The 24,217-nt window shown below is 61.0% G+C and overlaps 3 protein-coding genes across 7 annotated transcripts; 1 reads left to right on the top strand and 2 right to left on the bottom strand.

Annotated features, from left to right (window-relative positions):
• The first annotated feature begins 399 nt into the window (after positions 1–399).
• On the top strand, positions 400–4,766 carry CDT1 (chromatin licensing and DNA replication factor 1). The gene is made up of 10 exons (XM_061387009.1): positions 400–737; positions 1,217–1,342; positions 1,421–1,572; positions 2,042–2,239; positions 2,331–2,476; positions 2,634–2,734; positions 3,092–3,280; positions 3,533–3,685; positions 3,773–3,974; positions 4,213–4,766. Exons 1-10 carry the CDS (start codon positions 507–509, stop codon positions 4,374–4,376), a joined length of 1,662 nt encoding a protein of 553 aa, XP_061242993.1. The 5' UTR covers positions 400–506; the 3' UTR covers positions 4,377–4,766.
• Positions 4,767–4,928: 162 nt separating this feature from the next.
• Positions 4,929–7,993, bottom strand: APRT (adenine phosphoribosyltransferase). Its single transcript, XM_061387015.1, has 5 exons — positions 7,405–7,993; positions 7,192–7,298; positions 5,725–5,858; positions 5,392–5,470; positions 4,929–5,289 (listed from the first exon to the last, which is right to left on the bottom strand). The coding sequence occupies exons 1-5, from the start codon at positions 7,482–7,484 to the stop codon at positions 5,147–5,149; spliced, it is 543 nt and encodes a 180-aa protein (XP_061242999.1). The 5' UTR covers positions 7,485–7,993; the 3' UTR covers positions 4,929–5,146.
• Positions 7,994–8,218: 225 nt separating this feature from the next.
• GALNS (galactosamine (N-acetyl)-6-sulfatase) lies at positions 8,219–24,180 on the bottom strand. Of its 5 annotated transcripts, XM_061387012.1 has the most exons (15): positions 23,955–24,039; positions 23,496–23,839; positions 20,698–20,821; positions 20,039–20,113; positions 19,657–19,759; positions 17,637–17,780; positions 16,939–17,005; positions 16,592–16,719; positions 16,163–16,302; positions 14,979–15,082; positions 14,594–14,730; positions 13,986–14,088; positions 12,282–12,403; positions 10,852–10,969; positions 8,219–9,090 (listed from the first exon to the last, which is right to left on the bottom strand). In XM_061387012.1, exons 3-15 carry the CDS (start codon positions 20,819–20,821, stop codon positions 9,004–9,006), a joined length of 1,452 nt encoding a protein of 483 aa, XP_061242996.1. In that variant the 5' UTR covers positions 23,496–23,839; positions 23,955–24,039; the 3' UTR covers positions 8,219–9,003. The 5 variants fall into 5 exon arrangements, with proteins under 5 accessions (XP_061242996.1, XP_061242994.1, XP_061242995.1 ...); XM_061387010.1 differs by lacking the exon at positions 23,496–23,839 and having other exon boundaries at positions 23,955–24,161; XM_061387011.1 differs by lacking the exons at positions 19,657–19,759; positions 23,496–23,839 and having other exon boundaries at positions 23,955–24,180.
• Positions 24,181–24,217: the final 37 nt, after the last annotated feature.

Consider the following 24,217-nt stretch of genomic DNA (forward strand, 5'->3'; position numbering starts at 1 on the left):
GGTCAGAGAGGCGCACCCCCGCTGCCTCAGCGTCCGGGTCCACACACTGAGCCTCAGGCCTGGCCCAGGATGCGCCTCCCACATGCACAGCACCCTCCAGGTCCGAGCAGCCTGATGCCAGCTTTACTGCACCGTATTAGCTTAAATTTCCGCTGGAAGCAGCGTACCATTTCCCTCTTTGCCAGGACAGCACTAGCTTGGCGCCCACTAGCGCAGACCCGGCCACGGCCTGGAAGATAGCAGGGGGACAGCCAACGTCCCCAGGCCCTCCCAGTGGCGCATGCGCGGGAGGCGCAGCCCAAGCCAGAGTGGCGCGAGAGAACCACCGCGCATGTGCCCCGGAGCGTCTATTTCGCGCCAACTCCCCTGGCCGAGGTGCCGATGGTCCCGCCCATGGCGGGGGCGGAGCCAGGGCGCGGCGCGAAAATCCGCGGGAAGCGCAGCTCCACTTCCGTCCGCCGGCCCACCACGGTGCTCCTGCTGCTCCAGATCCCGCCGCTCCCGCCATGGCGCAGCGCCGCCTCACCGACTTCTTTGCGCGCCGCCGTCCCGGGGGCAGCGCCACGCTGCCGCGCGCCAAGCCGGCGTGGCGCACCCCGAGCCCCGCCAAGTCCGCGCCCTGCGCCGCGGCTCCAGGTCCCGGCAGCAGCCGCAAACGCACCCGCCCGCCTGCCGAGCCCACGCGCGACGAGCGTGTGCCGCCCGCGCGCAAGAGGCTGAAGCTGTCGGCTGACGCGGTAAGAGCGCGGGGCGCGGAGGGGAGGGGGAAACTGAGGCCGGGGTGACGGACAGACGGGAGGGAACCCTTGGAGAGGGGATTGGTGCCGGGCGGGAAGGAGGCGGGGCTGCTGGAGAGACCAGCCCTGGAGGAGGGCACCGACAGGGGGCCTGGAAGCCCGGGGTGAACCTAGATCCACCCCCAGTGGGAGGAGGGGCTGGGCCAGGTCACGTGCACCTGGTAGGCGGGGTCCTCCCTTCCAGAGGACGTCCGAGATGCGGGGATGCCTGCCGGGTCTGACCGATGTTGGAAGAGGGCCAGCGGGCTGGTTAACACCAGGCTCGTCTGCAAGACTGGCCAGGGGTCGGGCCTGGATGATTCGACCAGTCTGTGAGTGGGTGTTTACTGGTTAATTGAGGAGACTGGAGAGACGCTTTCTGGGAGACGGTGCACCCCAGGGTCTTGTGGTTTCATCACCTTTGGGGTCCTTCCCATCAGGTCTCTGGCCCCAGTTCCCCGGCTACCCCTGGCTCCCCAGAGCACCCTTCTCCCCAGAGCAAGGAGACAAAGAAGGCTGCCCGCTCAGCTGGTGGGCGACCCTGCTTGGCAGCCCAGGAAAACAAGGTGAGGAGGCTGGACCGAGGGGAGGGTAGGTGGACTAGAGTGGGCTGACAGGCGGGCTGAGGAACCCTGTGTCCACAGGTCCCTTCAAAGGTCACCTTATCTGAGCTCAAGTCGTGCCTGCAGCGGGCACAGGAGCTGGGGGCACGGTTCCAGGAGCTGAAAGCAAGTGCACAGAAGGATGCTGGGGAACCCAGCGCTCCAGAGGATGAGGGACGCCTGGAGGAGCCATGGTGAGTCCTGAGTGGCTAGGCACCCCAGGAAAGGGTAAGCTGATGGGAGGCCTGATGAAGCTGGGCTGAGCTGGGTGTAGGGGGACAGGATTGCTCCTTCCAAGGGGGTCAGCATAGTCCACAGGTCTCAGCTTCTGTCTGTCAGAGCCGGGCAAAAGTTACTGGGTACCTTTTGCCCGGCTGCATGCTGTCTTCCACCCCCAGGTCATGTGGTTATCATATGCCTCTTAGAGGCAAGGAAGCCAGGGCTGGAGGTGGTCGCGGACCTCCCTGGGTGACAGCTGGGTTTGAAGCCATGCTTTTGTCTCTGTCCCTTCGTCGTGCCAGGGAGGCATGTTGGGGCTTTGTAAACTGGAGTATAGTATATCCTGGGGCAGCTCTGGGATCTCCCCCACCATTCTGCCCGCCGTTGAGCGCTGGAGGGGGTGGGTCTGGTGCTTCTCTCACAGCCCTGCTCCCTCCCTGGCAGTGGAGAGCAGATGCCAGCCTACCAGCGCTTCCATGCCCTGGCCCAGCCGGGGCTCCCGGGCCTTGTGCTGCCCTACAAGTACCAGGTGCTGGCCGAGATGTTCCGCAGCATGGACACCATCGTGGGCATGCTCTACAATCGCTCCGAGACCGTGACCTTCGCCAAAGTCAAGCAGGGCGTCCAGGACATGATGCGCAAGTGAGCGGGGTGGGCCAGGGCCTCGTCCTGCCCTTGAAGTCTGTGTGCCCTCTGGCCCCGGCTTTCTGACCCCTGCACCCTCATCCCACAGACGCTTTGAGGAGCGCAATGTGGGCCAGATCAAAACTGTGTACCCCGGCTCCTACCACTTCCGCCAGGAGCGCTTCGTCCCCACTTTCAAGGATGGCATCAAAAGGTCCGATTACCAGCTCACCATCGAGCCGCTGCTGGACCAGCGTGAGTGTACCAGGCCTCAGGTTCCTGACTGGGACACTGCCTGTTTTGAGCATGGGTGTGAGGTGGCAGGCACTGGGCCTCATCTGAGACCCGCAGGTGTGGGCTGGGTGACTGGGTAGGCCTGGCCCCGGGGCTCAGGCCCTGACTCTTCCTGCAGAGGCTGGCAGTGCAGCCCCCCAGCTCACAGCGTCGCGCCTGCTGCAGCGGCGCCAGGTCTTCAGCCAGAACCTGGTGGCCCGAGTTCGGGAGCATCACAGGGTGAGCAGCTGCCCCAGCTTCAGTGCTCAGTTGTCCCTGCTATTGCAGTCGCATCAGATCCACAGGCAATGGGCTCCTCCCAAGGCTGAATCCTAGAGTTCTTCTAACTGTTCTCCCTGGCTGTCTTCTACACATGGGTGGCTGTAGGGCTGGGCAAACTGGGAACTCAGGGCTGCAGCCTCTGGCCCCCGGAGGCTTGGGAAGAGTCCCAGAGATGCTTCTGGGTGCTCTTTGCTTTGCCCCCAGCCTAGCTGAGCCCCTGCAGCTCAGAGGTGAAGTAACTTGCCCATTGCTTAGCTGGGACAGGAACTGGGCAGATATGCCCAGGGTCACCAGCTGGCCCCTCTTCTCACATAGGCCTTCCTGGCCTCCCTGAACCCCCCCATGGAGGTGCCAGAGGACCAGCTGACACGCTGGCACCCCCGCTTCAATGTGGATGGGGTGCCTGACATCGAGCCAGCTGAGCTGCCCCAGCCGCCCGCTGTGGAGAAGCTGACAACCGCCCAGGAGGTCCTGGCCCGTGCCCGTAGCCTGATGTCACCCAGGGTAAGGCTGGGGTGGAACGGCCTGACCCCCATGTTGGTGTGTGACAGGCTCCACCTTTGGCCATAGGCCTCAGAGTGGGCGGACGTGCCCTTCCCATTGTGGAGCACCACCCACCAGCAGGCACTGCCCTGCGCAGGCGAGCATGGGCCCTGGATGTGCTGGAATGAACCTGGGCTGGATACAGGGCTCCTGGGGGCTCCCCTGCAGCTGGACGGGGGAGGCTTCTGACCTCTCCCTTCGTATTTGTCCCAGATGGAGAAGGCCCTGAGTGACCTGGCCCAGCGCACAGCTGAGCCTAGCAGCCCCAGGTCCCCCAGCCTGGCACAGCCAGCCACCCCGCCAGCCACTCCACCTGCTGCCCCGCCTTCTGCCCTGAAAGGGGTGTCCCAGGCCCTGCTGGAGCGAGTGAGTGTTCAGCGTTTCTATGGTGGATGGGTGTGGGGTGTGTGTGTAAGAGAGGAACAGGCCCCTGAACACCCATGCCCACCTCAGATCCGGGCCAAGGAGGCGCAGAAGCAGCTGGCACAGATGACACGGCGCCCAGAGCAGGAGCAGCGGCTGCAGCGGCTCGAGCGGCTGCCCGAGCTGGCTCGGGTGCTGCGCGGCGTGTTTGTGTCGGAGCGCAAGCCAGCGCTTACCATGGAGGTGGCCTGTGCCAGGATGGTGGGCAGCTACCGAGCAGCCATGAGCCCTGGTGAGTGTGGAGTGAGGGTGGGCACCGTACCCTCGGGGTTACCTCCTGAGGCCCCACGGGACTTGCCTGTTCTTTCAAGGCCTCTGGTCCCTCGAGGCAGGGCAGCCCATGGTGGGGTCTCTGTGGGAGCACGAGCTGCTGGGTGAGGCTGCGGGGTCACTGTGGCATCTTCTCCTGTCTTGTTATGGGAGGTTTGACAGGTCCTGGCACCCAGCCTCATGCTCCCCTCTCTCTGCAGGGGAGATGGAGAAGCACCTGCAGCTCCTCTCTGAGCTGCTGCCTGACTGGCTCAGCCTCCACCGCATCCGCACGGACACTTACGTCAAACTGGACAAGGCCGCCGACCTGGCAGGTGTCATGGAGCAGCTGGCCCGCCTGGCCCGTGCAGAGGAGACACTGTGAGCCCGGTGGATATGTGCCTGGCCTGTGTCTTACTCCCTTTTGGAAAATGATGCACTTTGCTGTCCCTGTCCTGAGTCTCATGAGGGCCAGGCTGGCCTGGGCTCAGGCTGCTGAGCTAGAGGGTCTCTGGTGGAGGCCCCTTGCCTTGTATACAGGATGCAGGGAAAAGGGGGGGTGGGGGAGGGTAGTGTGACAGCCAGAGTTACCCTCTTGGGGGCCCACAGGGGCTCCTGGAGGACCCAGTATCACACATGTTCCCACAGAGGGAGGCCTATGCAGAATCTGAGATTGAGTCTCCCTGCAGCCTCCAGGAGGAAGCAGCTGTGCCCTCCCATGCCCCGGATCTTGTATTTGGTCTCTAGACTGTCAGATAAAGTTGTTGGAAGTAAGCATGTTTGTGTGATGAGTTACAGCAACAGGGGAAGGCAAGTTGGGGTGCCCCTGTGCGTGCAGACAGCTCACAGGGCTTGAGAACCACCAAATGCTAACATCAGAAAGTGCCCAGCCTGCTTACTGGGCCTTTTCACCCCGTCGCTGGGAAGTAAACTCTGCTCTAGAAAGTTGTTTATTCTCATTCCATTATCAATCAGCAGGCAGCTCCTGGCCTCGGGGGTTCCAGAGCCTCAGCAGGGCCTCCAGGGCAGCCCCACCCTGAAGAAAGTCACTCAGCCACAGACCAGGTGAGAAGCCAGTGCCCCCTGGTGGCCAGTGGGGGTTGCTGCATCTGCCCATGCTGGTCCTCTCTTCTTTCAGGTGGCTTGGGGCTGGGGTCACTCGTACTGCAGGAGGGAGAAGAAGGGCACAGCCCCCAGCTTCTCCCTGCCCTTCAGTGAGGTCAGCTCCACCAGGCTTACACACTCCAGCACCTCAGCCCGCAGCTGGCCCAGCAGCTCACAGGCTGCGCACATGGTTCCTGGTGGGGGAAGAAAGGGACCATGGAGACAGCCCCTAGGAGACTAGAGCTGAAGCCTGTTCCCACCCGGACACCAGGCCCACTGCTGGGAAAGACCCTCACCACCAGTGGCAAGCAGGTCGTCCACAACCACCACCTTCTGCCCTGGTTCCAGGGCATCTCTCTGGATCTCCAGTTCACCCTGCAAAGTAAAGTGGACATGTGACCTACAAGTGTCCCCAAAAAACAGCCTTGGTACACAGAGCTGGGGAACTAATAAGCGCCACCTCCTAGGCCCAGTTCTAACCCACCCTATCTCTTGGCTGTGTCAATCTGGCCCAGCTCCTCAGCCTCTCTGAGCTCCCATGTTCACTACAACCACAGTGGCTCCACTGGAGTCCATGGCTTTCCTTTTGGAAATGCACGGTCCACGGAGGCACCCCCCGGCCTTCTCACCTTCCCGTATTCCAACGCATATGAGGCGCACACGGTGGGGCCTGGCAGCTTCCCTCGCTTGCGGATGAGAATGCAGCCCAAACCCAGCTCCTGGGCCAGGGATGGACCAAACAGGAAACCGCGTGAGTCTAGGCCTGTTGGCGAGACCTGGGGTGTTGGGGAAAGCCGTGTACTACAGCAGCATTGCAGTCCCCGTAGTTAGGGCTGGACAGTGACACGTAACCATCGTGACACAGGACACATGGCCTCGTGGGCTCCAGGTGAAAGACCAACACCACCCATCCACTTCGGGGACGTTGACAGATTCCCCTATCACCCCAGGACTGCTGTGTGCTGGAGAGCAAGAGGTCAGGAGCTGGGCAGGGGCCACTCCATACAGCCATGTAAATAGCCATGTGGCCTGGGGTAAGTCACCTGACCTCTCTCCAAAGTTCAGCTGCTCACCGCTGGCTGGTGGTACCTGAAATGCCCTTTGCAGATGCTCAGCATCTGCCCTAGGAACTTCAAGTCCAGGAGAGGCTGTGACTGCACGGGCCACCTCGGGGATGGACTGAGCCCTTCTGGGGGAGCTCAGGGTCTCCTCCCCACGTGGGAGTTTTGGCTAGGGAGGGAGGCTTCTGGAGGAAAGACTCCACCTCTGCTAGCCAGAGCCCCTCCCAGTTCCAGGGCCCAGCAGTTGGCCCCTCGGGGTATTCAGGAATCTAGAGACGGTTAGACATGGGGCTCTCAAGAAGACACATGACCTGACAGGGTCTTCTCGGATCTGCTGCTGCTGCTGCTAAATCACTTCAGTCGTGTCCGACTCTGTGACCCCATAGACGGCAGCCCACCAGGCTCCCCCATCCCTAGGATTCTCCAGGCAAGAACACTGCAGTGGGTTGCCATTTCCTTCTCCAATGAGTGAAAGTGAAAGTGAAGTTGCTCAATCGTATCCGACTCTTCCCAACCCCATGGACTGCAGCCTACCAGGCTCCTTCACCCATGGGTTGCCATTGCCTTCTCCCTCGGATCTTCTGGGTTTTCCTAAAACCCTCCACTCGGTACAAGGCCTGGCACAGGGCAGGCGCTCTATAGGCAGCAGTACAAGAACAAGCAAGCATGTTTGGCCCTGGGGAGTCAGCCTGGGAGCCCCATCTGTCCAGGGCTGGGGCAGGAAACTGGGGTGCAGTCCTCAGCCCGCCGCCGGCAGCCACCGAAGAAGCCGTTCCCAGGCTGAAGGGGCCTATTGCCCCACTTTGGATTGTTAGTGGGCGTAGGGCAACGGGTCTGTTCTTACAACTTCATTGGGGGCGTCTGGTAGGTCCCCCCTCCCCCCTCATCAAAGCCCTCCCCTAAGCAGAATGCGGCCGCCCTCCCAAAGCCTGCCCTGCCCAGAGTAAAGGACCCTCGACACCGCGCCCTCGTGGCGGACACGCGCAGCCTCGGGGAGGGTCCGGGGACCCAGCGAACGCCCGCCGCTCCACTTGCCCGCGATGTAGTCGATCCTGCCGCCGTGGGCCTTTTTCAGGTGATTCGCCAGGAGGCTGATGGAGGCGCGGAAAGAGGTGGGGTCCTTCAGGACAGGCGAGATGTCCCTGGCACGCGAGGACAGACCTGGTGACTGCCGGACCCACGCAGAGGCCACCGCGTCCCAACAGCCCTGGCCGCGCGGACCCGTCAGTCCCTCCCGCCGCCCGTTACCTGAACAGCACGCCCGGGATGGGGAAGTCGGGGAAACTGCGGATGCGCCGCGCCACCAGCTGCAGCTCAGGATCCGCCATCGCCACTTCCGCGCGTGTCGCTGGCACGACGGGCCGGCTCGGCGGCTCCGCGCCTGCGCGGAGTGGCAGCGGAGTCCAGGGGGTGGGGCCGGACGCCAGGGGCAGGCTCAGCAGCTCCGCGCCGGCGCGGTGGGGGGGGGGCGGGGCGGGACCCCAAGGAGCGGGGCCACTTCCTCCCGCAGGAGGTACCGTATTTCATCGAGTCTTAAGTACGGTCGGTTTTAAGACGCTCGCTTGTTTCTGGTGCCCAGAACACAAGCGTCCCCGCCTCGAGGACGTTCGCGCAGGGCCCAGATGTGAGTCTGGGTTGATGAAGTACAGCGTCTACGTAGGCCCAACCAGAGTTTCGGGGAAATACTCGCCCAGTTTCGGCCGAGCCGAGAGTGCCCGCAGGTCTTCGGCACAGCTGTGGCCGAGACCCCAGGCCTTGGGTGGCGCGCACCGACCGGCCTTGCCCACTCTCCTTCCCTCCCAGCGGGTCTCGGCTGAGCTCCGGCAGAACCATACGAGGGGGCCTTCCCCCCAGGACCCCCGCCTCCCCGCCAGTCCCCGGTGCCTGAGGACCGGAGCAAGAAGGGGTTCGGAGCAGGGCCTGAAGGGGAGCAGTTCAGAAGACTCAGGGCTGAGAGAGGGGCGAGCCAGAAGTGGAAGCCCAAGCATTTGGCCCATTCCAGCCCCCACCATGGCACCCAGGGGGCCACCTTCCCTAAATAGAATTTGTTTTTTGAAAAAGCTAAATGCCTGTTACTTTATTCTAAACCCGTTTTCTTCACCATTCCCCAAATCTTAACAGTAGAGTTGGCAGGGCAGCCTGCAGAGCGGAAACCACCCCATGGGAGTAGCCCACAGGCCCTTAGGGTGGGTCCCCTGGAAGCTATGCACAGGCTGGCTCAGGCTCATCTTCAAGCTTTGCCACCCTGGACTCCACAAAAGGAGGGCAGGCAGGGAACCTCTGAGGCACAGACAAACCCCAGTGTCTAAGATGTCTAAGGGAGGTGCTGGCATCAGCAGTCCCCACTGGACTAGGGAGGCTCTGGGTCAGAAAGGCCCTTGGCCACCCCCATCATGTTCACACCACACCCCTGCACCATGGGGGTGGGGTACACGGGGGAGGTGCTGGGGGAGGCCCTGTGCACAGCGCCAAGGAGCAACAGGATGGGAAGGCAGCCTCAACACCAGGACCACAGTCCTCGAGGAGCTGCATCTCAGCCTCTGGGTCCAGGGACAGAACTCAGACCCTAGACGAGGCGGCCATGAGGTAGCTGGAGCAGGGTGGGAACACGAGGCGGGTAGCCTCCAGTTCAGGGGCTGCTGTGGGCCTCAGGCAGCAGTCAGGCGGGCCAGGACAGCTGGCGAGAGACTCCAGGGCTGGGCTTGGGCAAGTACCGCTGCTGGCTACAGGCGACGTCCGTCTGGCAGGCTGGCAGGGCAGAGGGAGTTGGTGCTCTTCTAGCCGAGGGCCCTGAGGCCAGAGCCTTCCTAGCCCGGGGCTTGGGCCTGGCCTGAACCCAGGCTGTCGCTAGTGGGGCCAGGAGCACTTCTCCGGGACAGACTCCGGGGGTGTCAGGCACTTCCCTAACTTTTCACAGCCTGGGGGCGCCCAGTTCTAGGTAATGAAAGTTCAGAAAGAGGACATGCAGTTACTCCAAGCACTTTCAGACTAGGTACTATCCAGACTCATGCCCTGCCCAGGCCTGTGACCTGCCCCACCCCAACAGATGGATGCCACAGTGTGGAACCACCTGTCTCATCTCCACCTGGCCTGGAAGCAGCTCTGCGCCCGAGGCTGGCACAGGAGACACTGCCCTGCGGCGACCCGGAATTAACATGGCCTGCTTGTCACTGAAGGGGACAGTCTGCTAACTGCCCAGCACCATGGCCTCTGCAGGCCCCCAGGTGGTGGAGGGGGTGGGACAGACTCCTCTCTCCCCATAAGCTATGTAGGTGGTGGCCTTGGTGCCTCTGCAGGCTTGCCCAGCTGCACCTTCGTGCGCAGACTTGCTTTGTGTGGCCATGATTTCCTGGCAACAGGACACTCACATCCCTGAGAAGGAGCCTTCGTGGCTTTGCTGGGTCCCCCAACACAGGAAGTGTGCCCTCCCCAGAGTCACTCCACCCACTCTCGCCCCCCTCAGACCTTGAGTCTGAATTGGAGCATCAGTGCCTGTGAGAACCACGGCTCAAGTCTCCCCTGCCCTGAACACCATCAGGTGGCTCTCTGGATGCACAGCCACCTGGCAGAGCCAGGTTTAGGAAAGGGAGCAGTTCCCAACCTTTGAGGCAGGGCAGAGAAAGGGGTTGGGTGCACGCAAAAGCCTGTGCGCCTGGGGGTCAGGGAGGGTGTCTGTTGAGGCCCTAGGGAGACGGGCTGCAAGCTGCTCTTGTCCTGAGAGCGGAGGACACGATCCAGAGTCTACGCGCTGGTCCAGAGGAGCTGGGCGGAGCAAAGCACGGAGGCTGGGGAGTGCTTTGCACACTGGCGCGCACATATAGCTGCCCACATGTGTGTAAGCCGCTGAACCTCTTGTGGCAGTGCTTGCTTCAGAGTCTGAGCCCAACCCCCACTGTTCACTCACTTGGGAGCCGTGGCAGTTCCTGCCACGCCCAGGAGGTGGCGGCAGCGCCTGTCAGGTTGGCCCCTCCCCATCTGCTGTACTGTCATTCTCTGAGCCACCTGGCCGCTACCTGGAGACTCAGCCCACAGGAGATGGTGTGCTGGGGTGGGGACAGCACCATGTCCAAGACGACAAGATGGGCTTGGAGGGGGCACCGGGGGCTCTTCCCCGGGTGGAGGTCTCTCAGCCACTGGGACCTGAGGGACCTCGGTGGTCCCGAGACGGGGCCCTTCTGCTCCATTGCTGAGTCCAGGGGCCAGAATGCCAGCCTGGTGTCCTTCTAAGGGACAGGGAGGCCCTGCTGGCCCCTGCCCCGAATCTTTCCCTGTGAGCCCTGGATGTGGACCACAGTGACCAGGACACCCCCAAGGACAGCTGCCCCCGGCACTCCTCACCCCCAGGGAATACATCCAATGTCCTTTAGTTCTTGTCCCCGCTCCTCCACCCAGCTCAAGGCAGCAGCTCGGGCTGCACATCCATCCTCACAACTCCAGCAGGGTTTGGTGGGGGTGGGTGAGGAGAGGGGCTCACAGGCTGGCCGTACCCCAAGCCATCCACCCAGCCGGTCCACACCCACATCCCACACAGGTTTGGCTCGTCTTGCTCCTGCAGAGAGGCCAAGAGACCCTCTGCTGCTCCTGTGAGGTTGGGGCCAGAGCGGCAGGAGGGAAGCGGGGCTCATGTCTGAGGCAGACAGCTCAGCACACACGCAGCCCTGGGCTGCCCCCACAGTCCACGTACAGACCACTCACCATGACTGCCCGGTTGCACACATTGAGCTGGGGCTGTCCGGGGACCAAGGCCTCCTGGTGCTGCTGGACGACTGGGGTGATCCTGCGAAGGGCGTCCAGGTACTCGATGCTGGCAACACTGCAGGCAAGCGGCACCAGGTCACGAGGCGGGGGAAGGGCAGAGCGAGCCCGGCAGCCCGCTCAGGTAGACCAGGGTGTGGGGAGACCGAGGGGACAGTCCTGCTCCAGGTGCCACCATATGGCAACCTGCCAGGAAGACAGGCTGGGGCTGTGGTCCCCCCTTGTCCTGCCTGCCCACCCTGAGGTGGGCACTCAGGAAACCATCCAGCAAATGAGGGTTCAGGCAGAGCCAGGGGCCCAGGACAGTGGCTGTGACTCTTCAACCTGCTCCTCAGCTGGAAGCCCTGGAGTGCTGCCCAGAACTGGGGGGCTCTTTCCTCTCTCGGGGTCCCTTTTAATCCTCTGGCCCAGGCTCCTTTTTCTTGGAGCAACTGGTCCTGGCGGATTTGACCGAGCCCACTTGGCTCCTGGGCCCTCGGCGTCCTGCTCTGTTGGCTGCACTCGTCCTACCAGCTAGTCTCCCCAGGATCCTGTGTGACGGCATCGGGGGAGACACCTGGGAGACCTCGTGCTCAGCCCTGCACACTTCCCAGACAGGTGGCAGCTCCAAGGGCTTCTTGCCCAGAGCTCTGTCCCCCAAATCACCCCATGCAAGTCATGTGGTCTCCCCACCGGGGGAGCCTGGTATCCACGCTGGGCCCTCTTCTTGGGCCAGTGACCCTGACAGTGATGGTGGGGTCTCCTGGGGGCACTGGCAGGTATGTTCCTTGGGACCTCGAATTTCAGGAGACACCATCTGGCCAGCTCACAACTAGCTCACAGCCAGGGGCAGGGCTCGCTGCTGCTGCCACTGCCGTCTAATAGGCACTTGTATTGCAAGTCACGTATCTCCCTCTCTCTCACACACACACACACACACACACACATCTGCCATCCAGGGTGGGGTCAGACGATGTCTCTCCTTATTCCCCACCTGGAGACCTGGAGGCCCACACTACTCATCTGTGAAGCGGGCTAAAGGCCTTGGGGCTGCCGGGGGTGGGATCATGTGCCCCACCTCCACCATGGCCTGGCCGGAACAAACATCGGGAGCAACAAGCAGGTGCTGGGAGGTGACTCAGGGGAAAACCCAGGAGATGGAAAACTATGGGGTGCAAGAGAGCAGGGCCAGTGACTCACTGGCCTTGACCTCTGGGTGCCCCAGGGGGCAATCAGGCTGCTGGGGCCCTGTAGGCACAGGGCCTGTGGTCTGCTCTTGCCAGGTCTCAGCTCCACACTGACTCCCAGGCTGCCTCAGCCTGGTTGTAACCTCCAGCCTCAGTCTCCCCGACCTGTGCAAGCGTCCTGGGCCCCACAAGCCCCAGGCTCACCTGAGGGGGAACCTCTCTCCGGGGTCTCGGCCCAGGTGGAAGATGAGGGGCAGCTTCGTGTGCTCCTCCTGTGAGTGGGTGGTGACCCCTGAGACATTCTGCCCGGGACAGAAATCAATGCCCTGAAATGAAAGGTGGGGGGGTGCAAGTGAATGCTCGATCTATGGGGCTCCTTGAGGCGGAGCAGGTCACAGGACGGCAGCAGCCGGCGAGCCCAGCAGGAACCGCAGACGGAGCCTTCTCACACCCGGCCCAGAGCTGCACCACCTGCCCTGAGCACCGTCCCCTAGGGTTTCAGTACTTTTCTGTGGGGAGGGGGTGAGTCTCTTTAAAATACTTTAGTCCACATTCTACCTTTTTTTTTTTTTTTTTTTACATTCTAATTTCTAGAACAAAGCTTCTCACGTCCACCCTGTGAGCCTTGTAGTGATGAGGTACATGGCGACCAGCATTCGTCCGAGACCCCTTGGCTGGCTAAGGAGGAAGGACTACGGACCTGAAGCCAGAGGAAATACAGGTGATCCCAATGCCCGCCTTTAACAGGAGTTGGAGCATCTTTTCCACCAGGCTTAGGGTCCAGCCCTGCTCCATGCCCTCCGGGTGGCCTCTGCCCTTGGGTTCAGCCTTTGATGCTCGTGTGAGATGGGGTTCCTGTGCCAGTGAGGCCCCCAGGCTAGAAGATGCCCCCCGGGGCTCCCTGACTTAGTTCAGGGAACTGCCTGCTGCTATCCTGGGTGAGTCAGGTGAGGCTAGGGCAACCCTCCGGAAGGACTGGGACCCCAGGGCCCCATAAACAGCTGGACAGAGGTCTCCAGCCACCATTGGACATCGTTTACAGGATCTGGAATGGAGCCCTGACTGGGCACGTTAATCCTGACCAGGGCTGGGGACACAGTGGTGCTCCCTGCTCCTTCTGACAGGCGATCCTCCCAATACCCATGTGTCTCTCCTGGCCAGCCAGTCAGCAAGTATTCTGCTGTTCAGTAAAGCAGGAGCCGAGGAGCCTGGGAAATTCCATTGTCTGCACCAAGCTATAGACCCCAAAGTCCGTCTAAGCTGCTGAGGGCGGCGAGAATGGACACCCAGGTGGTTCCCAAGTGGGTGACTCTCTGACCTTCTGGGAGCAGCCCAGCTGGAGAACAAAACGGATTTAATGGTGGGAGAAACAACTACGTTCAGCGTAAAAAAGATGAGCGGTTAATGGAAAAGAATCCAAGTCTAGATAGAAGACACAAATTATAATTTGGATGCAAATCAAATAAGCTATTTAATTAAGAGCCCACTAATTAGCACTGGATTTTTCTCTTACGACTGCTCACGGGAGGGAGGCCTTGCCCCAGGGGCATTGCAGCTGAGCGCCACCACCGCAGCCCAGCCAGGCAGAGCGCTGGCTTCTGGAGGGCAGGGTAGAAGGAGGGAGAGAGGGAGCAGAGTTGTGCCCTTGAGCTGACCTTGTGGGTTTAGTCTATAAATGCAGAAGGTCACGTGGACACACAGACCCTCCTTCCTGCCTCAACCCCTAGGCATCAGACACCCTACAAGGGGAGGTCAGGGACTTGGTGGGGACAGGCATGGCACAGCCCTTCTCCTCCCTCAGTCTGGCACCCAGTACCTGACCCAGGACACCCTCAGGTGGCTCCCAGGATACCAGGCCAGGGGCACGGAGCCCTCCCCAAGAGGCTCCATGGGGCTGAGACCTCTCACCTGTTTGAACTCCTCCCAGGAATTAGTCCAGGTCCAGAAGTGGGCCTTGTACTGGCCGAGCGTCACTGCCATCAGCGTGTTGCCGCGGTAATAGAATATCGGCCTGTTGGGGGACCAGCAGGGTCAGGAGAAACGGTCCCTGGGCTTCAGGGGAGGTCCCCCGGCAGGCCCATGATCCTTGGTTCTGGGGAGGCTGGCAGCAGAGTGAGGGGGTGGTGCCTGGGCTTGGCAGGTGGCCTGGCAGGGAGGGCCATGGTGGCCGGCACCTCCCCAACCCCTGACCCTGCAGTAACAAGCTCTCATGGCAGGTTTTAAGACAGAAAAAAGGGAGCAAGCTGTCTGCTCCCAGCTGTAAACCTGCTCCAGCTATGCTGTTCACACTTTAGAAACTGCACTTGTTCACAGCACCCAGGAGAACTGATTTTGTTTGAGCACAACTGTAGTTGGTCTTGAGCTGGAGAAAATGACTGGACAGCACCCGGGAGGAGCTGGACATGAGCAGAGGGTGGTGAGGGACACCGTGGGGAGGAGCAAGGCCTCTTGGCCCCACCACGCATCTCACGCCCAAGTCCCCTGTATCTCACCTCCCTCTGGGCAAGGATATCTACCTATCTGTCAGGCGGCCCTGCAGCATGGCGGGCAGGAGGTCCAGGCCATCGATGGCCCTGTCCCTGGGCGGCTCCAGGCCTGCGAGGGACAGGCTGGTGGTGAAGAGGTCCATGATGCTGCCCAGCTGGTGGCTCACCTGCAATGCATGTGGTTCTGTGCTGCCCAGATGCGCACAGTGAGATGCACACATACACGCGTGCACACACACACACACACACACACACACACACACATGCAGTTACATCCCACACGGAGAACAGAGGCAGTCCCTGACCGATGACACATACATGTGCCCTGGTGAGCACAGGGAGAAGGCCAGGAGGGGACAGAGCCTTCTTGCCCCAGGATGACCACAGGCCTGGCACGAGGCCCGCTCTGACTCACCTGGCCGGCAGGGATGTGTCCGGGCCACCAGACTATCGCAGGCTCCCGCATCCCACCTTCAAATGTGGTCTGCTTCCCGCACAGAAAGGGCCCGTTGCTGCCACCTGGGGAGACAGCTGCCCATCAGCCCATGTGCCTGAGTGCCCAGGGTCACACATGCCCTGCCGGGCACTCGACCTTGTGACATGACTGTCCGCCTGGCTCCCTGCCCAGCCCTTCAGAGGTGCTGAGCACCAAGGCCACCTTGGAGACAAAGGACCAACCCTGGGGTTCAGGCCTCAAGTTCAAGGTCGGAATGCCTGGAGATGGCTGTGACCTAGAGCTGTGGTTGTAAGGCTGTGCCCCTGTGGACAGCGACCATGGATGCACAGAGCATGTAGACTGTTGGTGAGACGTGAAATGTGAGACAGTTAGAACCCCAAGCCTGGCAGGTGCTGGACCCTCAAACACCAGTGTGCGTAAGCAGTTCCTGTGCGCTGGGCTCTAGGGGAGCAGACCCCGTCTTTCTGATATGCCCCACTCTGAGCAGGCGATCCTTGAATCTCTGGGCAGAGGGCGGTCAGCCCGGCTCTGGCTAACAGTGCCCGTGACAGAGGGAGGGTTCCTGCCCCCTGGGGACCTGGGGGACAGGGAGATGAACGCAGTAGTGCAACGTTCAGCAGCGACCCCATGGCTCATCCCTTCCCTGCAGCCCAAAGCCCACCTTGCTGGTTGGCACAGGGCCAGCAAGGGTCACTGGCCAGTGGCCGACAAGAGCTGTTCCTCGTGTTTCTCCAGCTGCAGGTGCGTACACGGGTCGTCACCGTACTGTCCTCCCCCTGCAGCTCCTTCTCGGCCAGTTGCTCTGGTCCTGTCGCTGAACATCCCCGGGCCCCTCTCTGCCCAGGACTCACAGCTGCAGGGTCTCCCAGGGCCTCCCCATGCAGGCCCAGCCCCGGAGGGTTTCCAGCTCCTTACAGAGCTGAATGACTCAGGCCCTCCTGGGGCCCCCAGCGTTTTTAGAGACACGTCACCACAGGGGTGTGAAACCCTTATGGGACCATGAAAAGCCAGGTATAACAACCTCCCTCCACGATTGGAAAAGCCTCAGATCTGAGCGGCCTGGAGTTCAGGGTTCTGAGCAGGCCTGCAGTGGGCCAGGAACTGAGGGGCTCCAAGTGGACCCCATCTGCTGGAGCACCTGCCTTGTCTGGGCGCAGAAATGAGGGCGGCACCATTGTCAGACGTGAAGAAAACAAAGGTGTTCTCTGCGATGCTCAGGTCCCGGAGGAGACGCAGGATCCTCCCGACGCTATCGTCCAGCTCACGGATGGCGTCCCCATACCTGCGGGAAGAATGGGGCAATCAGTGGGGGCCAGCGGCGTCAGGACCCAAGGGCGGTCAGAGCCTAACCTCAGGGATGGAGAGGAAGGGGCACGTGGGTCAGTCTCAGGTGGAATCAGGGTAGCGCCAAGCCCTCCGTCCACCCCCTGGAAGAGGCACAGATGCTTCATCACCCACAGCTGATGGTCACTTGTGACAGTGACTCTGCCCTGCAGATGATCAGACATGGCTGACCACCCCCCTCGCCACTCCCGCCCCAGGGGTCCAGGTCTCTGGGGCAAAGGGCTCACCGCCCTCGTTGGCTGGTGCCCAGGAAAGGCTTGGAGGCGTAAACGGGCGCATGTGTAGCGTCGACAGCCCAGTAGAGAAAGAAGGGGCGGTGGGCTGCCTGCTGCCTCTGAATGAACTCCAGTGCCTCCTAAGGAGAAGGGATGACGGTCATCCCCACCGGAGACCACCCCACTCCCTGGCCCGGGGCCCACCCAGCACCATCATCCCTGCCCGAGACCACCCTACTCCCTGGCCCAGAGCCCACCCAGCCCCAATATCCCCACCCAAGACCATCCCACTCCCCAGCCCGGAGCCCACCCAGCCCTGTCGTCCTGCCCAGAGCCTGTGTGGCACTGGCAGCCGTCACCTGCAGATAGATCTGGGTGAGGTTGGCTTCTCCGGTCTTCAGGTTAATTGGAAATTCTTCATAAAATCTGAAAACAGTACAGACCCAAACAAAGATCAGCCTTCACTGCAGGGAAGCCCCCTCCCTTATCTCCTGGATAAGTCTCCCTTCCTCTCCTGGAGGAAGTCAGAGCCTGGAAGGTCCCAGGTCCTGGGGGACCAGGTCGGGGTGGGGCTGAGGCTGCGCCCCTGCCCGGCGGACAGGCAGGACTGGGAGAGGAAGGGGTGGGTCCCCGGGACTGTGGAGGGCACAGGGCCTTTCTCTGGGGTGCAGGGGAGTGGTGCTGGGTGAGCTACCCAGCTCTGTGGTGCACTGACGTGTAATAAGCTCCAGCAAAATACAAATAATAAAAAGGAACAAAGAAAGGGAAGTGAACCCAAACCCCGCCCCGCAGCCGCCCAATGGTCAGAACAGGTGGTCCTGCAGCTGATGGCCCCTGGACAGTGGATTAGAATGAGGCTGATCATTTGGAACACAGCCCCCTGGCCGCTTCAGGGGTCGGGCCTGAACCCTAGAAGCCGAGTAAAGCGTCTGGGGCTCTCAGCACATTTCCTGAGACTGTTAGAAGCCCCCTGAGGTGGGGCGCTTATCAGCCATGGCTTACAGGACAAGTCTGGGCGTGTGCAGGAGCTGGTGGAGTGGAGCTCAGGACTCAATACCTGCCGACCATCTCCTGATCCCGGTACACCGGAATGTTGGGCCTCGCCTTGTTGTCGTAAGGTCCAAAGTGACAGTTGGGGGATCCAAACCACTCATCGAATCCGTGCTTCAGGGGGTGGAACTGAGGTCGGTGGCCCAGGTGCCTGGAGACAGGAACCCAGGGCACTTCAGGGAGCTCCGCAGAGCAACCACCCTCGCCTTTGGAGAAAGGCTCAGGAGACGAGGTCCTGCCAGCCCAGGGTGCCCTGAGTCTGGCACCCGGAGGCCACAGCCCCTCCCTCCTTGGCCACCCAGGAACAGCAGAGGGGAGCACACCCTGGGGCTGCCTGGACCAGGTCTGGTGATTGTGCTCAATGCCTGGGCAGGAGCCAGTGGAGACAACAAGAGAACATGGCGAGATGCCTGCAGGGCGACAGCCCAGCTGTTTCCTGAGGCTGTGCTCGGACCCACCCCCTGGTCCCACCCAGGGGCCCCTTCCCACGTCGGGTCCTTCTGCCAGAGACTCTTGAGAAGGTATGGCTTAGGAAAGCAGCGTCCAGGCAAGGTGCCCCCACCCTGGGAAGTGGACAGGTCTTCTAGAGTCACGTCTGCAGGGTCGCAAGCACAGGCTGACCCCAGGTGACCATGAGCTCGCCGCGCTGCTTGGTCACTCGGCCAGGATGGATGTGGCCAGGGCACCAGAGCAGGACAGGGCCAGAGCTGAGCTGGCCAGCAGCGGAGTCTGGGTGCCTATAAGCAAACCTCTCGGTCCCCCACTGTGGGTCCTGACCCACTCTGCCTCTGAGGGATGGCTGCCGGCCTCTGCAGCCCTTGTGTGGAGCAGGGTAGGGGACACCGCACCGGCTCTGCCCTGAGCTCTCTTTAGAGGTGCTTCCTCTCTGGGCCGCAGCTACACAGCAGGGCTGGGCCTGAGTCCTTCAGCCCAAACGGCCTTCACGGAACAGAAACACCCATGAAGATCCAGCTCGTGTGAAGCTGTTGATTCAAAGAGCTGGTCCCAGAGTAGCTGTGGGGTCAGCACTGTCTGCAGGTCTCAGAGCCCATCCTAATCCTGGCCAGGGCCATCCTGACCCCAGCCCGTCCACCTCCCTGAGTCCACGCTGGCTGCTTCTCTAGGCCCTGCCATGCCCTTTCCTGCCCCAGAGTCCGCCTGCCTCCAGAGCTCATGGGGACAGGTTCCCCCTCCAGCTGGGGCAGCCCGGAGTCACTGACCATGAACAGAAGACTGCTGGACCAGGGTGGAGCTGCCAGGCTGGGCAGGGAGCACCAGTCATCACAGGCACTCCCTCTCTGTGGGTACAGCCCTGGCGCAGCCCAGCCACTGTCTCCCCGGGCCTTCCCGTCTCTGCCGGAGCCATGCAGGCTTCTACAACCCTCGTGCCCTCTTCGGCTTCGCGCTGCAGCCACCACCCTCTCCCAGCTCGTCAACTCAGCAGGACGGCTTCCGCCTGGTCTCAGGAGTGAGGAAGTGCTCCTGAAGCCTCCAGACTCCCCGACTCGCTGAGTCTCCTCTCCTGGCTTCTGCAGATCCCCCTGCCGCCACAACAACCAGGTGGAGCAGGGGCCCCCAAGAGGTACAGATGAGGTGCTTGAGAAGGTGCGTGCCAGGGGGCTGAAGGGGAGAGGGTCTGAAGCACAGCAGCAGCAAAGGAGACACAGTCAGGTCTGGAAAAGCAAGGGAGGTTTCCTGTAGATAGACAGGCCTGGTCTCTGAGGGGTCCAACGATCAGGAGAGGGAAGAGAGGACATCCGACCTCTGCATCAACCTCCAGGGCCAAGCATGGGGGTGTCCCCGGGGAGCAGGAGAGGAGACACCTCACAGCCCTCTAATCATCACCCCGATGACCCAACCACATGACCTTCCACCCCTGCCTGCTTCCTGGTTTCACCATGAGACAGAGCCTCCTGACGTGTCCTCCGTGATGGCATGTGTGTGCAATAATGGGGCTGCTTTGGTGGTGCTGTGCAGCCAACACCCCAGCCTTGTCACAGAGTTGGCTGGCGGGGTGTGGGACTCACCACTTGCCCACGATCTTGCTGGCGTAGCCAGCTCCCTTCAGCAGTGCCGGCAGCAGGAGCTCCGAGTCCGGGATGCCCCCCACTATCTCCTGTGGAGTGTAGGCTGCAGAGCAACACAGCCCGTGAGCTGCGCGCAAGGGAGGCCACGCACCGTGAGGATCGAGGGGCAGAGCCCTGGTGGGGGTGGCACCGCCCGGGCACTTTTTGGGTCTTCCAGCTATACCTCACTGTCAGCACTGTTACCGGGGTAGGACGGGCAAATGTGCCCCCCGAGGGGGGTCTGGACCTCAGGAGAGGGCCCACCCCGGGGTCTCTGGAACACACCCTCCTCCAAGGACCATGGGAAACCCCACCAGGTCAGGGAGCCCGCCCTGGAGCCTACCGTTCCTGGCGTGCCCATTGGTGGTATAGAAGCCGCTGCGGATGGGCAGACGTCCGGTGAGCAGAGCTGCCCTGGCTACACAGAAGGGACACAACAGAAACATGTGTCACACGTCCAGCCTGAGGCTGGCCCTGCAGTACCTGAGTCCCAGAAGCCCCTAGAGAGCCGGGTGGGCACACAGCCTCCCGCCTCATGCTCTCCAGCTCCTGGGACAGCCTGTGGGTCATGGCCAGCCCCACCAGGATTACTTCTCATCCTGAGATCAGAGATTCTCCTCACCTGTAGGGCCCCCACACCTCTGGCTGACAACCACTTCCCCAGCCCAGCGCCTCCCCTGAACGAGCCGCTGAACTCAGCTCCGTGAATGAACAGCTGCTGCCAAGGTCCCCACAGGCTCCAAGCCCTTGGTGACCTCTGACAGCTCTGGTGGCCCCATGTCCGCCAGAGGGTGGATCCTGGGAGCTCCCCAGCGTCAGGGTTCGATGGACACCTGAGTCAAGGCTGCCCCTCCACACCCCCGCCCCGTCCCATGCCTGCCCCCTGTATCCCACCTCCCGGTCTGCAGGTCCCCCCACCCTGCCTCACTTCACTGCTGTCTCCCTGTTCCATGTGTGCCCCCTGCCCCCACGCCCCAGTGGCCTGAGCCAGCCCTGACTTACATGGGGAGCACAGGGGGTTGGCCGTGTAGAAGTTCGGGAAGAGCATCCCCTCCACGGCCATCCGGTCCAAATTCGGGGTCTCTCTGGAAGGTTCTCCATACACCCCCAGGTCGCCCCACCCCATCTGCAGGAAGGAGCATGTGGAGGTCGGGTGAGAACACAGCCGGAGCCGCTCCTGGTACCCCAAGTACGGCCAGGACACAGTCTGCCGCTTCCCCGGTGCAGATGCCAGCCCACGTGCTCACAGGGCACCAGCATCAAGACTCCTCTGTCCTCCACACAGACACAGAGGCCGTCCTACTCCATGGGGCAAACTCAGATTTGAAAACAGCGGTGAGGGCCCACAAAGCCAACCCAGTGAGGCCCCGAGACCCGCAGTCCCTCCTGAGCTTGCCACCTGGAGAACCGAGCCGGCCGGCACCCAGACACGGGGCAGATGTCCACAGCAGCAGGACTCCCAACAGCCCTAAGAAAACACCCGAGTCCATCACTGATCAACAGTGGACAGAATGTGGGCTGTCCACCTAGTACCGGGGTGAACAGAGGCCCCCCGCAAGCTTCTTTCCATTCAGAACCTGTGAACGTAACTGTATCTGGAACACAAATGTATCAGCCTGCCTGCACCTGTGCAGAAGGCAACCGGACCCCGGCCCTGTGGTTCCCCTCCTGCCCTCCACCTTGCTTTCCTTAGTGGGACGTTCAGGGCTTCTGGGCAGTACAGGTGTCACACGTGGCTATGAGGAATGATCACGTGCGCGCGCACGTATGTGTCCACGTCGACACATTTGGGAGGAGGCCCTGGAGATTCAGGACACTGTGGGGACCCAGAGCTGGTGTTTGTACAGCTCGGCCTCACACCTCCCAGGAGTCATGGGGGCCTCCTTAGTCCTGTTTTACGAGTAAAGAACAGAGACACACACGGTGCTAGGGTCCAGGTGGGCAAGAGGGAGCTCTGTGCCCCGGCCCACAAGCCACAGAGAACGGAGGTGAGCCAGAACCACTGAAAAAACCTACTCAGCATCTTCTAAGAACTTCCATGAGCTGATACCTACTGGGCCTGCACTGGGTCTGAGGACCTGCGGGGGGGCACCCCCAGGCCTGATGACCGTAGGGGTGAGGCCGGGTGAGGACACAGCACTGTTGGGGGCCTGAAGCCTGTCTGGTCTGGAGAGCTGTGTTCCCCACTAATGCTCAAGTTGCTTTGAGTCTGTTTTCTAACATTCACTGACCAGGACAGAGGTCTCCCCAACTTCTCTGGGCTTCAGCTGCCAGAGTCACAGGAGGAGATGACACAGGAGAGGTGGGGGCACCAGGGTCTTTTGGCCTACTGTTCCTGGTTCCTGGGGCCCACCCTGGGCACCCAGGTGGACAGTCCCCCAGTCAGCCCCCTTGAGTAAGATGTGCCCAGCATTGGTCCCCCTCCACCACTCAAAGAATGCAAGAGAGACCAGGAAGCCACCCGCTAGGCCTGTCACCCAGCAGCCCCAGTAACAAGCAAAGAGAAACACTTGGTGTGGGCACAGGTTTTGTTTTGTTGCTTTAGCTGAGCAGGGCCTTAGTTGCTGTACATGGGACCTTCCATCTTTGTTGCAGAATTCGAACTCTTAAAAAAAAAACAACTATTTATTTGGCTGTGCCAGGTCTTAGTTGCCGCACCCAGGATCTTCAGTCTTCACTGTGGCATGTGAACTCTTAGTTGCGGCAAGTGGGATCTAGTTCTCTGACCAGAGATTGAGCCCCAGGCCTCCTGCATTGGTAGTGCAGAATCTTAGCCACTGGACCACCAGGGAAGTTTCCAGGTTTTTTTTTAGCTCCATAAATCCAGGAAACGACCATCTCAACAAGCCTGCAGCGTCAGTCTTTCCTAATGAACCGTCACCTTGGGGAGAGGAGAGGCAGAAGTGGGAGAGGCTAAGGGCTCAGCTTGATTCAGCCTCGATGATTTAAGTACTTAAACAGCCTTCCTGCTTGGGAACCTCAGCTCTGAGAAGGCTGACCCTGACACAGCAAGCATTTCCAAGACCCACGTATTGGTTATGAAGCAAAGTTTCCTAACCAGCCATCAGACGGGCTCCCAAAGAGAGGAGCTTTGGGGCCCCTTTGGGAGCCAAGGTGTCTGAACAGCTGTGACTGAACTGAAACACATTCTATCTCACCTCTGAGAGGAGCCACTACATATTGGTGGCTCTGTGATCTTTTCTAGCTTATCTGAATGTTGTTAGCTTTTTGTAATAAAGAATTAGGGATTCCCTGGTAGCTCAGCTGGTAAAGGATCCGCCTGCAATGCAGGAGATCCTGGTTTGATTCCTGGGTTGGGAAGATCCACAGAAGGGATAAGCTACCCATTCCAAAGAATTACTTTGATAATAAAAAATGTTGCATGAAATATATTTTACGTTTTTGTCTTATAGTAGATGTTTGAAATCTGAGAGTTTTACACACACAGAACCTTGCAATTCTGACAAGCCAGGAGCGTAGAGCAGCAATGTGAGGCTCGTGGCCTCAGTCCAAAGACTACTGGGAGTCTTTGCTGGCCTTTTGGGGGAACTTTGAGATATTTTTACTCGCAACTCTTCTGACACTAAATGTGTGTGGGAACCTCCATTTCACTCATCCAAAATACATTCCTGGCTTTCTTGGGAAGGAGAATGAGGACCAAGTCATAAAGAAGCTGGGAACAGCTCGGTTTATCCCCAGACTTGGCTCACCAGAGTGACCAGGGTGACCTGGGGCCACACACATGCTCAACGGGGGACATTCCTCTGGTTCAGTTCTTTACCACCCCACAAAGACCAGACCTTTGGCCAGAAATCCCAGCAGAGGCAGAGCAGCCAGATCAAGGAACTCTGGTCCAGTAGGGCAAAGACAGCAGAAGGGACTTTCAGAACAGGCAGGCCGGAGTCTCAGTCAGCTCTGCACTCTTTTTCTGCTACCAACGCCCGGAGAATTGGAGGGCAACAGGTGAGCAGAGGTCCTGGAGATCTGGTCCTCACGTGGCCAGCACCACAGTTGGTCTGGGCTGCCGCTCAGACCTTCCTGCAAGGTGTGGGGCAGGGATGGGGCAGTGGAGGCACAGGGCAGAAAGGTCTTCTGGTCCGGCCCGCAAACGCCCACCTCACTTCAGCTTCACTCAAGAGCCACGCTGCGGACGGCAGAACCAGGCATGACCCCCACACCGCTGGCCGCCCTTCCCCTGCCCCCGACCCCGCGCCGAGCGCAGCAGCCCTCCCCGGAGCCCGGCTCGCGCGGACACTCACGTCGTCCATGAGCAAGAGCAGGATGTTGGGGGGCTGAAGGGCGCGCGCGACCCCCAGCTCCGCGGCGCTTAGCACCAGAAGCAGCCACCACCTGGTCGCCACAGCAACCGCCGCCATGGCAACCAGGCCAAGTGCCACGGACCCCGGAAGCTGCAGGAACCTGACCGGCGAAGCAAGCTGTCCTTCCGGCCTGGCGATGGGGCGAGGCCATAATGTCTGAGTGACAGGAGGGGCGGGGTCAAGGCTCTTACACTAGAGTTGGG

The sequence above is a fragment of the Bos javanicus genome, chromosome 18, assembly GCF_032452875.1.
Source record: "Bos javanicus breed banteng chromosome 18, ARS-OSU_banteng_1.0, whole genome shotgun sequence".
In the NCBI taxonomy this organism is placed as follows: Eukaryota; Metazoa; Chordata; class Mammalia; order Artiodactyla; family Bovidae; genus Bos; species Bos javanicus.

What these genes read in the sequence shown, in the direction of transcription:
- GALNS (XM_061387010.1), bottom strand. Translation starts at nt 24,071, where the DNA reads ATGGCGGCGGTTGCTGTGGCGACCAGGTGGTGGCTGCTTCTGGTGCTA. An exon ending in TCACCCAGATCTATCTGCAG is followed by an intron (nt 16,720 to 16,938) that starts GTGACGGCTGCC and finishes CCTTCTCCTTAG; the next exon opens with GAGGCACTGGAGTTCATTCA. An exon ending in CAGGGCCGCCTGACAGATAG is followed by an intron (nt 14,089 to 14,593) that starts GTAGATATCCTT and finishes GTCCCCCAACAG; the next exon opens with GCCGATATTCTATTACCGCG.
- CDT1 (XM_061387009.1), top strand. Translation starts at nt 507, where the DNA reads ATGGCGCAGCGCCGCCTCACCGACTTCTTTGCGCGCCGCCGTCCCGGG. An exon ending in GAGTTCGGGAGCATCACAGG is followed by an intron (nt 2,735 to 3,091) that starts GTGAGCAGCTGC and finishes CTTCTCACATAG; the next exon opens with GCCTTCCTGGCCTCCCTGAA. An exon ending in CCCAGGCCCTGCTGGAGCGA is followed by an intron (nt 3,686 to 3,772) that starts GTGAGTGTTCAG and finishes TGCCCACCTCAG; the next exon opens with ATCCGGGCCAAGGAGGCGCA.
- APRT (XM_061387015.1), bottom strand. Translation starts at nt 7,484, where the DNA reads ATGGCGGATCCTGAGCTGCAGCTGGTGGCGCGGCGCATCCGCAGTTTC. An exon ending in ATGCGTTGGAATACGGGAAG is followed by an intron (nt 5,471 to 5,724) that starts GTGAGAAGGCCG and finishes TTTACTTTGCAG; the next exon opens with GGTGAACTGGAGATCCAGAG. An exon ending in CGACCTGCTTGCCACTGGTG is followed by an intron (nt 5,290 to 5,391) that starts GTGAGGGTCTTT and finishes TTCCCCCACCAG; the next exon opens with GAACCATGTGCGCAGCCTGT.